The 14,365-nt window shown below is 32.7% G+C and overlaps 2 protein-coding genes across 3 annotated transcripts; one reads left to right on the forward strand and one right to left on the reverse strand.

Annotated features, from left to right (window-relative positions):
* Nucleotides 1-2,174: 2,174 nt before the first annotated feature.
* On the reverse strand, nucleotides 2,175-6,198 carry LOC129803376 (uncharacterized). Of its 2 annotated transcripts, none has more exons than XM_055849863.1 (7): nucleotides 5,847-6,198; nucleotides 3,304-3,414; nucleotides 3,169-3,222; nucleotides 3,064-3,105; nucleotides 2,824-2,975; nucleotides 2,605-2,752; nucleotides 2,175-2,525 (listed from the first exon to the last, which is right to left on the reverse strand). In XM_055849863.1, exons 2-7 carry the CDS (start codon nucleotides 3,371-3,373, stop codon nucleotides 2,224-2,226), a joined length of 768 nt encoding a protein of 255 aa, XP_055705838.1. In that variant the 5' UTR covers nucleotides 3,374-3,414; nucleotides 5,847-6,198; the 3' UTR covers nucleotides 2,175-2,223. The 2 variants fall into 2 exon arrangements, with proteins under 2 accessions (XP_055705838.1, XP_055705837.1); XM_055849862.1 differs by having other exon boundaries at nucleotides 2,824-3,002; nucleotides 5,847-5,972.
* Nucleotides 6,199-6,223: 25 nt separating this feature from the next.
* Nucleotides 6,224-12,161, forward strand: LOC129803375 (activator of 90 kDa heat shock protein ATPase homolog 1). The gene is made up of 2 exons (XM_055849861.1): nucleotides 6,224-7,110; nucleotides 11,441-12,161. The coding sequence occupies exons 1-2, from the start codon at nucleotides 6,344-6,346 to the stop codon at nucleotides 11,709-11,711; spliced, it is 1,038 nt and encodes a 345-aa protein (XP_055705836.1). The 5' UTR covers nucleotides 6,224-6,343; the 3' UTR covers nucleotides 11,712-12,161.
* Nucleotides 12,162-14,365: the final 2,204 nt, after the last annotated feature.

Here is a 14,365-nt window from a genome sequence, read left to right on the forward strand (position 1 = left end):
TTATCATATTTTGATTCGCTTCATTACGGGCTTCCGTAATTTTGAAAAAAATACCTAAAGGACATATTTTCATAGAAAATTATTCATCTACACCTTTGTAAAACACCGTTTTCTCTGAGAGAAACGCGAAAAAACGAGAAAAGCGCTTTTCAAGCTATTTTAGAAAAAAAAACACACACAAAAGACTGCAAATCGTTTGACCAATGCAAACAAAAAGCGGCGAGACATGATAATGACGTTTCTTTTCGCCGTGAGACATCAGAAATTGCTTCACTTTTTTGTTTCTTTTTGCTCTATACCTTTTGTTACTTTTTACCCCAAGTGGCCATTTCTAATAAAAGGATTTTTGAGAAAAGAACTTTTGTGAAATTCTAAAATAGATAGCGGATTCGTATTCAAAAAATCAAAATTATTTAGAAAATATTCACTAGTGCATCAATTTTGGAAAATAAGTAGGTAATAATTGTTATCTTCTGCAAGGAAAATATTTCAAAAATAGGGCTAAAAATTTCGATATTTTTTTATTTTTTAAATTCCTTGTCCGAATTTTAAGAAACTTACGACATTGAAGAAGATTTATGGAGGCTATCTATAGAAAAAAAAAAATTGAGTCGCCATCTTTTTTACCTTGGAAGATAGTGAATTTTTCGATTTGTGACTTTTTGCCCCAGTTTGCCCTAATTAGAAGAAAAATAATTGGAAAGTTCCTCGAATACTCATCAAATGTGAACAATTTCAATAACGTAACGAAAAGAATTCATGTAAAATGCAATTACAGTAGACTCTCGCTAATTCGTCTCTTTTAAGATCGGGCTCATCGGGCTACTTTTTAATTCGGGCAGCAATTGAATTTGAAAAAAGTTTGTTGACATTTTTCAAGTTTGATTATGATTATCAAATGAGGTAAATATGCTCAAATTTGCCATGGTTAGATTTAGTTTTGATGTGATTTTGCATTATTAAGGTATTTTCATGATATTCACAATATATTTGACTACGTAAACTCAATATGTGTATGCAGATGAATAAAAAAAAATCGTTGCATTTTAAAGTTTGATCCCAAATGCCCGAATTTGAGAGAGTCTACGTATTCTTAATTATGAAAAATAACTTTAGATAATTAATATATTAAAAAAATAGAATTTATTATTTATTTTGTAATTTTTAATTTATAAAAATGGAATTTTAAGTGAAAAATGGTACTAATTCAGACGTCACGCAAAACTTTCTTTACATAACATCAAATTTTATATATATTTCTGTAATTGTATGTATTTGTTTAGGGAAACTGTACCAAATTTCGACCGGATTGTAATTTCGACCACTTATTTTATACCTCAAATTTCAATAAAATTTAATAGTATTCTCACACTCTAGTAGAGATTACGCAATTTAAAAAAAACCTAACCTGATGAGATTATGCACATACAATTATGCAAATTTGCCTACTTTTGGGAGTCAATTTATGACATAATTTTTGAAATAATCCTGAATGTATACTGTTTTGTGACACACGGAATTTGAAGACACTATGCTTATTTTTCAAAATGAAACTTTTATTTCTTTTATTAAGGTAAAAATTTTATATATTCTAACAATTTATAGAAGAACTCTGACCAAAAAGTACTGTTTGTTGATGAATTTCTTCAAAACCGTTGAATGTCAGTAACGAAAAATTGAATTTGTATTAAAAATATTACATTTCAAACTTAAGATTTTGGCGCTTGTATGCAACATGCAACTACGCCGCAATTTGGTAGTTATCGTATCTGACAAAATTTACCCCAGGAAGCAGTTCTAAGATCCTTTGTAAAATCAATTTTTAAAAAGTGGCCCTAAAAGCACATTTTCTTTCGAAATACAGGAAAGTGAAATTTTACGGGTTTTTAAGGTGTGTCGGGTGTGTCAAAGTCATTATAGAAATATTTTTCGGTATTGTACATCTGTACTTCAGTATTTTTTATTGAGAAATTAATAATGTGAAATAAAAAGCTTTGTCATTCACATTTTAGAAAGATGTGCCCATAGCACATATTTTAAAATTGATTTTAAATACTTGATTTTATTAGATAAATAGTTGTCCGTTTTTTTTTGCGGAAATAACACTGTTTAACAAATTGCAAGTCTTAAACCATCTCAGTGAATCTAGAGGATACCAAAGATACTAGCCCATGTTTAGTTTTCATACAAATTTATTCACACATTTTTTTTTATTATAACAATTCAAGACTTATTTTGTTTTCCTATTATTATTAGTTTTTTTGACTCGGGTGATTGATTGACTTTAGATGAGAAGGGTTTTGGTAAATCTTCACATAGAGTAGTAGCAGCACTCAGTATACTCTTAGGAACTTGAGACTTGGGAATAGGCGTTAGTTCCTTCAAATCAATAACCTTCTTATCCTTGTCCATTTCAGGTTTTTTGGCGGAGGATTTCTTTATCATTCTATACTCTCGAGTACGATATACTGCTTGCCATCTTTCCAAGTGATTTCGAAGATCACTTCGTGTCATCTCCATTATCTCTGTTGGAATTTATTAGTGACAATGATAATGAATTATTGAATTCGTTTTTTTTTTCTTACGTTTCAATCTACTTCTTACCTAAACAATATTGGAACACATAATAGTCCAAGATACTCTTCCTTTTCCCCCTTCCAGTAACATTAAAACTTTTTAATGTATCCAGTGTAGCAATTTTTGTGAGGAAATTCTTATCGTCTTTCCTTAATATGTTTCGGAGTTCTGTTTCCTAATATTAAAAAAATCATATTGATAGCTTAATATGAATTTGAGTTTCAAAATATTAATTTAAAAACTTACAATTGCAGCTTTGAATCCGGGATTTGACATATTTTCTTCTAGTTCCATCAACTTTACGATATTTTGGATTGGAAATGTTTTTTGAGCACCCTGGAAATTCTTATTAATTTTTTTGAGCTGGAGATTGACTTTTTCTTGATTACTGTTAATTTCTGAAATAATTGAATTAGCCATCATTTCTGGTAATAACATTAGTATGTATTTAATTCCTTAAAAACAAGTAAATTTTCTTATATTTACCGTCTAACGTGTCTTTCATGGCAGCACATTGTGTTTTGAGATCTGAAATAAGTGCATTAGTTAGTTTTTTTTTAATAATAAATATGAAAAACACAATGATTTTACCTTTATTCTCCCTTGTTAATTCATCAACTTTGTTTTCTAGTCTTCTAAGAATATCTGTGAAATATATTTTATTTAAATTTATGTGATTTTTAAAATTAATCAGTTTCTTGGATACAAAAACTTATAACAACCTACCATATATTGATTCCTCTTCTACGATCTCTTCCATTTTACATTGTAATACCTTTTGCTCGTTACAGAACATTGTGTGCTTTTGTTGTAATGTTAATCTACGACTGGTTAAGGCTAAAAGATTTGTCAAAGATTTGGTGAATATTATTAGAAGTAAATACATAAGCGATTTATTAGGTAATTATAAAATTAATTGAATAAAATGAATTTTGAACAGTAGAGGGAAGGTTTTTAGGCTTTGAAATATAGGAATTATGCACAGGTATCCTTTCTGTTCTGCAGAGAACAGAATGATAAATTAGGACGTTAAAGACCATTTCCGAACGGAAAATCGAAATTTTTAGGCAATTGCAAACAAGATTTAGACATTACTTTTACAAGTTTTTGCAAGAATTCATACGGCGACAGGGCTAGCCAAAACAATTTATTATTTTTCTATGTGAAGCAACAAGATTTTACAAATGTTCACAGGGGTTTCTTTTTCGGAGAACGAATTTATAACATTTCTTATTTAATTCGAATTTATTTTACTGAATATGATAGTTGTGAAAAGAGCAGTTTTTTTGCCGGGATAGCGGAAAATTCTTTACCAAGTTTATAGACACCCCTGCTTTAAACTTGAATCTTTAGGCCGACTACACTATATCGAAAATTTAATTATTATTTAACGTGAAAAAGAAAATTATTTCTATTTCAAAATTATAATTAGAGCTCATAATTTTGGACAGTTTCTAAATTGGGACACTTTGAGGGTAAAATTGGACACTAAAAATAAATTGATTAAAATTATGGATTTTTATTCCATTTGATGAATAATAAATCCTATCTAAATATTTGTTCATTTTGTAAGATTTTAACACTAAATTCCTTAAATTTTGAATATGACTTGAATTAAAATTGAGACGCCCAGAGCAGAAGTGGACTGTTTTAATAGAAATGCATATAAAAGAAGACCATTTCATCTCTGAGCGTCACAATTGCTTAGTTGAAACTTCAGTATGAGCAATTGCTTAGAAGAAATATGACAGAATTTCGTGTTTACTTCAGTCTTATTTGGCTGTGGTGAAGTAAGGGAAAGCGCGCTACCTTCGGACGCTTTAAGCTTCGCACAATTCACTTTTGTCAATGTTTTTAATAAATTTCACCCATTATAATATTATATTTTAATAGCTAGTCCAACGTCTTAAATTTCCAGAACAGAGACATTGGTCAAAACCAATAAGAACATAGGAAAAAATCAAAAGTGAGATTTGCCTTGTGAATTACGTTTTTCGTGTGAAAAATGGGCAATTTTCTCAGACATTCAGCAGTGAGGTGATACTTTTAATTTTGGACATGTGTTTTTTTTTTCTTGAAATTTCGGTTTATCGATAAATTTGGGTGTCAAAGCCTTTGTAAATTCCACAAAAAGCGCTCAATTATAAAGAATCACGATAAAATAGGAAGAACTACAGCGAATTTGAGCGAATTAGCTTCATAATTAAACGTGAAAATTGTCAACGAAATTTGTCGCCCGATTGAAAAAGAGCGATTGAGCGAGAGTCTACTGTAGAAAATTTCCGTGCTTTTTGTGACATTCTACGGTTCCATTACAAAAATAGGAAGAGGACTTGGTAAGATTGGTTCTTGAAATGAAGAACAATGGACATGCGGTTGAGGTGGATTGGCTGTCCTTAATTACGAACATAGTACAGTAGAGTCTCGCTATAGTCCATATTTGGTTTCAAATTTGACACTTGGGTCGCACTATAGTCCATATAATTTTTTAAAATTATCAACGATTTTTAGTATTGAAAATTGCTCGACGGCTTCCACTTTCTTTGCGATTGTGGTACTTGTCCTTGCTCTCTTCATTGTGGATCACAATTATCACAACTACTTAATAAAGTTTGCCAAAAATATTAAAATAATTATGCATGTCGCATACTAAAAAACATAACCTAACTTAAAATCAGTGTTTTGAAATCAACGGTCGATAAATTGTGGACTCTATAGAGCGATGGCCTATAGCGAGACTCTACTGTATCCAAACTTTGAGTCAAATTCATTTTATCAATTCATTTTTAAACGTGTTAAGACTAATTTTAGAAAAAAAAATAGAGACGATAAACAGCTTGCTAAGTTTCTAAACAACCCTTATAAAAAGAGAGTAACAAAAATATCAATTTGTATTAAAAATTTCGCACTTTGAACTTAGAACATTGATGCTTATAAGCACCCTGTCCGAAGTTATAACACTTCCCCTATTCTTAAAAAAAACTGTTTCAACTATTTTTAAGAAACACGTATTATACAGCTTAATTGTTACAACTAAATCGGTGTTTCTGGACAATCCCTTTGGATTGACTAATCTTTTCACTGAAAGTCTACTCGTCTCAATTAATTTAGATTAGAAATAAGAAAATTTTTATTCTGTGTAGGGTAGGGTAGGAGACTAAAAGGCCAAAGACGCTTTAGAAACAGTGTCTAATTTCCATAACAAGAAGTGTTAATTTAAGGTGAAAATGTTATCTTTTAAGCTTATTGTATATATCTGTTTGGATTACCTTTAAATCCTTATTAAACTTCCTCAATAAACCTTAAGAAAATCTTCCCGAAACTTTAGAAAATCCCACTAAAAACACGCCGCAACGCAACAACAAACTTGACAGAATGAAGGTAAAACAACCCAGCAGACCAGCGAAAAGATACTTGCAGCGCTATTCGTGGTCATTTTGTTGAACTACTTCGCAGAAGGATGTTCAGTCGGGAATCTGGGAAACCATGCAACAGTCGAAAAAGTTAACAAGATTTTTATATCCATCCCCTCTGGAACATTCTCGATTATTCGCCAGTTCAAGATAGTTTTCTCACGATTTGTGTGCAGTTTTCGCGTTTATTATTTCAAAAAGAACTTCTTGAGTGAAATAACTACTAGAAATACATAAAAGTTCTTTCAAGAAACTCGATTAAGTCGGTCTATTGCTAGGAGTTTTCAGATTTGTGCTATTTTTCCTTGATAAAAAACGTGAATACCTTGAGAATATAACCTAGATTAGAGACAATGGCCAAATGGGGAGAAGGTGATCCCCGGTGGATAGTAGAGGAGCGCCCCGATGCTACGAATGTGAACAATTGGCATTGGACGGAGAAAAATGCCACTCCATGGTCCAAGGAGAAACTCCGGGCACTTCTGCAGGATTTTGTGGTGGATGAGGGAAGTGCTAAGGTGACAGTCACAGAAATTGAGAAGCTAGAGGGTGAATCGTCAGCCAATAATCGGAAAGGCAAGCTCATCTTTTTCTACGAGTGGAACATCGTGGCCAAGTGGAAGGGGCAATTGCCGGGTGAGGAGTCTTCAGTCACCGGAAAGATCACCATTCCTAATCTGTCAGAGGAGAATGATCTCAAAGATATCGATGTGCTTGTGACTGTGGATGAGAATGATTCGCAATCGGAACAACTGAAGCAGTTCATGTACAATGTGGGCAGAGAGAAGATCCGGGAATTGCTGGGAGTGTATGTCCGGGAACTGAGAGAGGAATTTTCCAAAGGGATGATCCTGCCCAAGAAGGACGGTAGCAACCCACCAAAAGTCGATGCTGTGTCTAACATCAAGAGTGGCTTCAACAAGAAGATTAATATTGAACCTGTGGTTAATACTCAGGCGTCCAAGGGTTCTGTTGGGCACAAAATCAATGTGGTCACCATAACATCATCGGAGAATTTCCAGTGCCAGGCGAATGCACTCTATGATGCTCTCACGCGAGTTGAAATGGTCACGGCCTTCACCAGGGCCCATGTTAAAATGGACCCGGTACCTGGAGGAGAGTGAGTATTCCGCTACACTACTTACTATCATATTTTCTGATGTCACGTGCTCTTATCCTCATTCACTTCGGAAATTTTTTGATCAATATAAAATATCTCGGAAAATATCAAAATTCTACAACACAAAATTAAATGAAAACATTTTCTGAATCTATGCAGAACAATATACATACAATATTGCAGTGAGGTCTCTTAATTTAAGAGAGGGTATTTTCAACATAATTTTCAATTGGAAAATTCAAAAAAGGGATATTGAAAAATAATGAAGCAAATAATGTAATTTGAATATTTTTTTTATATCTGGATGTTCTTGGAAATCATTAGCAAAAAAGAAAAATGCGATTTTGTTTTGGAATTTATTTAAAATAATTTTTGTTTCACTCATAAAGCATATGCTTCATGTAAAATATTTCAACAAGTTGGCTGAGTTGACCTAGGATGATTAACTAACGGATGGAGCATTTTAATTCACAAATGGTATATTTTTCTGAAATTCTTAATAATTTTTAAGCCTTAGATCCAACAAAAATAAATATAACACGAAATGGTAGCCACATAGGGGGAACTGGGGTAGTAGTAAACAGGGGTAGTTGTGAACACTGATTTTTTCATTAATTTTAAGACTCCAGAGGATAAAACCCATAAGCATTCATAGATACCATGGGGATATATGTCCACAGATGAATTGGTCAATAAAATCCTAATACTTTAAAAATAAAAGTAATTTTTCCCGAAAATGTTGATATTTCGATTATTTTGATAATTTGGATTTACACCTGGAAATTAAAAACTGTGTAAAATAATCGAAATGTAGCAATACCAGTTCTTTCCTACATCTTTTAGGATTATACAGTAGACTCTCGCTCAATCGGCTCTTTTTTAATCGGGCGAAAAATTTTGTTGACAATTTTCACGTTTAATTATGAAGGTAATTCGCTCAAATTCGCTGTAGTTCTTCCTATTTCATCGTGATTCTTTATAATTGAGCGCTTTTTGTGGAATTAACAAAGGCTTTGATGCCCAAATCTGTCGATAAACCGGATGACATTTCGCCCGAAATGACCATTTGAGAGAGAGTCTACTGTATTAATGCATTTACTAGAGAAATTGAGATTCTCATTACTTTAAAAGGATTACTAATTAGTCAGAAAAAAGCATTTGGGGTAGATATAAACAGGCAGTTTCCCCGTAATTGTAGATGTCGCGAGTGTAGAATGAATGGCAAAATATTTTGTCTTCTTCTCATTTCATTCGTTTGACAGCTGCATCTCATGGTGGGAAATTTTTCGTTGTGCTCAATAAGAAGTCACATGATGTCAAAATATGGGGAAAATTCATTGAAAAATGCCTTTGATTTGCTGCTTTTAGTTTTTTTGCTATTTTAATTATTCCTTGTAAAAAGTGTAGTGATTTTTTGAAAGTCTACATACTCTTAAAATTATTAAAATAATTGAAAGTGGTACAAAGTTAATTTCAAGGGTGGAAAAAGGGTGTATACATCCTCCCCAGAAAGTGTTTATTTCTACCCCAGGTATTTTGTGAAAAGAGAAAAATGCACAGTGACACAAATTTTATTTTTATGGAAAACTCAATTGTTTTCCTGCATCCGCATTACCTTCGATGTATTGCCTATACCCAAGGGTAAAACATGAGCTAAGAAGGATTTTCCAAAAAATCACTGTGTGTTTGGAAAATCACCTCAAATTCGCATCTATTGAAAATGTTTACATGTGCCCCAGTCTCCCCTACACAGAGAATATATTTTATTGAATTTAAAATTTTACTGGTGTTACAGATAGAAAATTTCTCAGAAAAATTCAAAAAATTGCGAATTTTACGTCTTTTTCATAAAGGTTTTAGGAACTATTATCCTCGTGCAATCATTATAAATTTTGTGCTAATAACATACCATTAGATACTCTTTCATTTGATAAAAGTTTTAAAATGATTGCATTTGGTTTTATACCGAAACTAAAAAATCACTTAGGGAAATATACCACATTTTTGTATGGAAAATGTACGAGAATGTTCCGTCCTGTAGGGGAATTCTGTAATTTTCGTGGCATTGTCACGCGTGAGTTCGAAACCTGATAATGCCATTCGAGCTTTTGGAATTCGTGGAAACTCGATTGTGAATTGAATTTTGGGGGTAAAGAATCCCGTCGAGCCAATTTAATCCATTTAGATATCCGAGAACCGTTTGCGCGACGCGATTCTTTATGCCGCTGCCACACCTTTTAGATCGAGTGAATTTCGGTTTCTCACTAGATGAATTTAGAACGATCAAAATTCGGTGATTTGCAATTGTGCCAAGTTGGATATGCGCGCCCTTTCTTGCAGAAGTGTTACTTCTTGGAGAAATTGGGGATTTCCACTCTTGAATACACATTTTCCTTCACTTCCCCTGTGTAGTTTATATCCATGTCTATAGTGTTTCTTCACTTTCTGCTTCTTCTGATCCATAACTTACAAAATGCAATGAGTTTGCGAGTTCATGCGTAAGCCCCGTAAGCCTATCAGACTTGCACTAGCAGTTTGCAGCTCCTGTCTTATTTTTCTCCCAGCTTTACGGTAAAATCCTTTTGGCCCTTTTGATAATAGTTTTTGGTGGTTTTGCACTAAATATCTTACTTTTCTTGCACTAAAATACCGAAGAAATCTGGCCTTTCGGTAACCCACAAATATTCACACACCATTGTTTACATCCGCGGAATTGTCAGACGTGTCAAAAGCAATTCAGCGCTCGTGGTGCCATATGCGAATCTGCAGGTTTTAGTGAAAATGAACAGCCGAAATTCATTAACCTGATTTCTCACAACAAATTAAACTTGGATCTTAGTTCGAATAAGTGGGACAAAAATATATAATACATCTCAGAATGAAAGGGATGGAAATTTCGATCACATGAAATTCTCTCGATCTAAAAGGTGTGGCAGCGGCATTACCCCCAAAATTCAGCTCACAATCGAATTTCTACGAATTCCAAGTTGCAAGCACTCCGATTTGCACGCATTTCGAGGTCGACTGTAAAGAATCTCAGCTACCATAAGCTTATCTGGACTTACAGTAGACTCTCGCTTATCCGTGGAGCGGGACCGAAATGTCACACGGATTTCAAATTGTTTGAAATCTAACGATTTTTTCGTTTACATTGCAAATTTATGGAGTGAATTCTGATCTGACTGAATCGACATTCTCTCTAAACATGCGTATTGTCCAAAAAAGTTACAATGAGAAAGAATTAACAGTAGATAGAGCACATTTGCTTTAACAAAAAAACCCAAAACGGGGAAAATATGTCAACAAAATTTTTAAAATTCAACTGTCTCACGGATTTTTTTATGTCACCCGGAAAAAGAGTCCACGGATAAGCGAGAGTCTACTGTATTACTGTTTTTTTTTTTTGAAAATGTGTGACTTAATACTGCCTTATTAAATGCCACTAACTAAAAGTCAGATTCATTAAAAGAGTGAGGGAAATGAAGTGTTTGAAGCCAGAGTATGTCCGAAGCCTAAAAGATTTCCCCTATCGCCTACAAGTTAACTCTTTAAATCGAACTTGAAAGTGATTTGTAATAGGGAGACTTAAGGCTGTGCAAAAATTTTCTTGAGTTTTTTTTTAATAGAAGGCTACTTCGTGACTTTCGTTTACTTTTAGGGGAAGAGAATGGGTTAATTTCAGCTTTCGTAATCTTTTCGTACTCATTTTAGAGGGGAGGCCCGTGGTTCATGATACTAAAGTAGTACATGTTGTTAGTATATTAACAAAAAATGCAATAAATTTAATCCTTCATTCACAAAAAGGTTTTTTTTGTCAAATGAAAAAATGATTTAGTCGTGTAGGAACCTTCAAAATATTAAAAGTTCATCTGATTGTGTTGAAAATGCATTTTTTGTTTTTTTTTTAATTAGAAAGAATTTAAAAAATAATCCATATGAACATATGCTTTACGTGATTTAACTCTTTCCGGACCGCAGCATATGCTGCAAGCCAATTTCACAATTTTTAATCAAAAATATCTAAGCTCAGGAATTAATTGAGGTCCTACAAAAAATATCTTACATTTGGACATGCTTATAGTTTGTAATCATCCAAAAGAATTGAATTGTTCTCAGTTATGAATAATTAAAAAACATTGTTTTTCACAGAACATTCATATGCTGCTTTGGGTACTCAGAGTCCCAAAAGAGACGAAAGAGTTAAAAGTGTTTTGCTTACTTAGACTCTTAATTTAAAAACTCATTAAAGAGTCCGTAGAATCAGTAAAAAAATATATTCAGCTATTATTTTTAGGAGTATCACTGAGCAGGTATTTCTTTCTGTTTACAGTTTCGCCTATTTTGGTGGAAATGTGAGTGGTAAATTCCAAGAATTGGTCCCTAGTAAACGTATAAAACAAACTTGGAGACTCAAACAGTGGCCAGAGGGGCATTTTTCGACGGTTCTCATGGAAATTGAGGAGAAGGAAGATCATTCAGTTCTTACATTGACACAAACGGGTGTTCCGGCTGCCGAAGAAGAAGCTACACGAAACAATTGGAAACGCTACTATTGGGATAGTATTAAACAAACTTTTGGATTCGGAAGCTTTTTAGGGTAAATCGTATTGAATTAAAGTTTTTTCTCCTTCTTTAAATTATGAAATGTGGAAAGAGAAATAGGATAAATATTGTCGATTTGCAAAAGATTATTTAAAAATATGTTTCTCCCGGAAAAAAAAAACAATTAGTGAAATTTTGTACACCAATTCCAACAGAAACGCTTCGTAATGATTTTTTTAAAATCAAATTTACTGTTTTTCATTTTAAGCTGAATCACAAATTAGTAAATTCAATTAAATTCAGTTAATTTTTGCAATTAAAATGAGCGATTTAATTTTGGGAAGATTATGACAATTTGTATAAAATGAAAATGCTGTGGTTTTATCATAAAATAATTTAATGGTGACTTATCGACTTGAAACATCCAAAACTGTTGCTAAAAATTAGTCTAGCGAATATTTCAATCAACAATTGATACCTTTGTCTCATGTTTCGACAGTGAACGAAAATGATAAGAATAGAAATAGAATTATCTAAAGAAAAAAAAAACTATTTTATTCTTAGTTTATTGTACACTTTGTTGGTGCTGTACTTCATTGACGATGATGCCCAAGATCAGTGGTTCTCTAAGGTCTAAGGTCTAAGGAGCTCGTAGGATGATTGCATCAATTAGGATTTAGAATAGCATTGAAGTTTGATAAGCAACTTTAATGACAGGTAAGTTGAGAAATGGAAAATTCATTCGAATGAACGCCAAAAGTTTTAAAAAGCACATTTTTGGGTTTACTTTGGTAAATGCTATTAGAATTTCGCGAAAATTTAAAATTAAAGAATATTTTATGATTTTACTGACCACTAATTTAAAAGAGACAGATAATCCTAACCGGCTTATGTAGGTGAGATTCTTAATGTGAGCTAACTCGGAATACATGCAAATTCGATTTAGAGCTGAAGTTGGGGGACGCCATTCAGTTATCTCAAATCAAATTCGTGAAATTATATAAATTTTGTACTTAAATCAAAATATCAAGGATTTGAATGGAGTGACAGAAAAGTGATATATGGGTGAAATGTAGACCAGAATGTTCTTTATAATTTTGCAGTAGAACATGATCTCATCGATTAATCAGAAGCCGAGATAATCGAGATTGTTTTGTTTCTGAACTCGTTTTTTCGACCAGAGCGCCCCAAGTATTCATTTGAAGAACTTCAACTATATCAAAGAATTGTTGTATTTTGTGAGAATTTCTATTTAAAACCCTATTTTAAGTGTCTTGGTCGAGTAGAAGCAGTCAAATTGGCATCTAAGTGATTTCAAAGCCTTATTATGGGAAAAATCAATTTTTTCACACTTAAACGGCAAAATCGGACAGATCGCATTATCTGATCGAAAAATGATATATGGACAAAATATAGACACAAATATCCTCTACAATTATGTCGAAGTAATCATCAAAATCGGTTAAGCACGTGTCGAGATAATTTAGGTTATGTGATATTGAAATTGGTTTTTCGACTGTGGCGCCCCTGGTGCTGGTTCCACGAAGTTCAAATATTCTAGAAAGTTATAGCGTTTAGTGAGATCTTTCGTTTAAGCCCTCACTCGTCAAGATCGGTCGTATAGAACTAGAGATACGATTTTTTTGAATTTCGTGAATTTTGACCCTTTTGCCTACTCTGAAAAAAATGTTTTGTCAAATTAACAAAACAAGTTTGCAAACAGATTGTTCTTCTATACAGAATATGAAAAAGTTTTATCAAATTGGCAGCCAACTGGATCTTGTTAAAAGTTTGTCAAGAGGGTGTTTTTCCATATAAAAATTCTAAATTCTAAATTAACAAAAAATACATTATTTCATGTAATTTATCATAACTTTTATATGAATATATTGACGACTGAAAATTTTGGAAATGTACAAACGCACTATTTTCCTCTCAAATGACATAAACTCAAAGTATAGCCTTGCTAAGTTGGTTGCATGTTTGGACCATTTTGAATTACTTTTTCAAATGAGGCAACAAACTTTTGATGCATCAAAAAAATCAACTTTTTGAAAACAATTTATTTTTTCTATGAAATGAAATTAATTTTTTTTAAGTATATAAATAAGATCTTCGGATTACAAGGATCTCATTTTCAAAAAGAAAAATTTAGAAAAGTAATTTTTTCTATCATTTTTTCCACTTGGTTTCTCAAACATATATTAGGCAACAAACCATTGACAGCTACTGTATGTGTCCTTTTTTTCTGTATCGACTGGGTGTCCAGCGTACCTGGCTTCCCTCTTAACGAGGTGGTTCGGTCCGGGTTCGAGTATATCAAGTCCCTATCCCTAGGCCGGTGCAAGAGCCATTTTATTTTTTTCTCGAGATTCTCGCGTTTCTGTGAGCACTATTCAAAGTTACAGTGCCCGCTCTGTAATCCGGATCGGCGTAATCCGGACGAGTTATCGACGGTTACATTTAAAATAATTTTGAGGTTATGTATGCACGAGTATTCAGCAATGAAAATGAATTATCCTGTGATGTTTTTGTTTAATAAAAGAAGTATAATAGCATAGAATTCTCTAATTATGTCTTTTTAAATTTCTTTAAAACTTTTATCCTATTCTAGAAAAAAACTTGTATTATATTTTCGAGACGTTAAACAAATTCAAAAAATTCATCCGGATTACGAAGCGGACATATGTCATATTGTCTCCCAATCATCCGG

Source organism: Phlebotomus papatasi, chromosome 2 (genome assembly GCF_024763615.1).
Source record: "Phlebotomus papatasi isolate M1 chromosome 2, Ppap_2.1, whole genome shotgun sequence".
NCBI lineage: Eukaryota > Metazoa > Arthropoda > Insecta > Diptera > Psychodidae > Phlebotomus > Phlebotomus papatasi.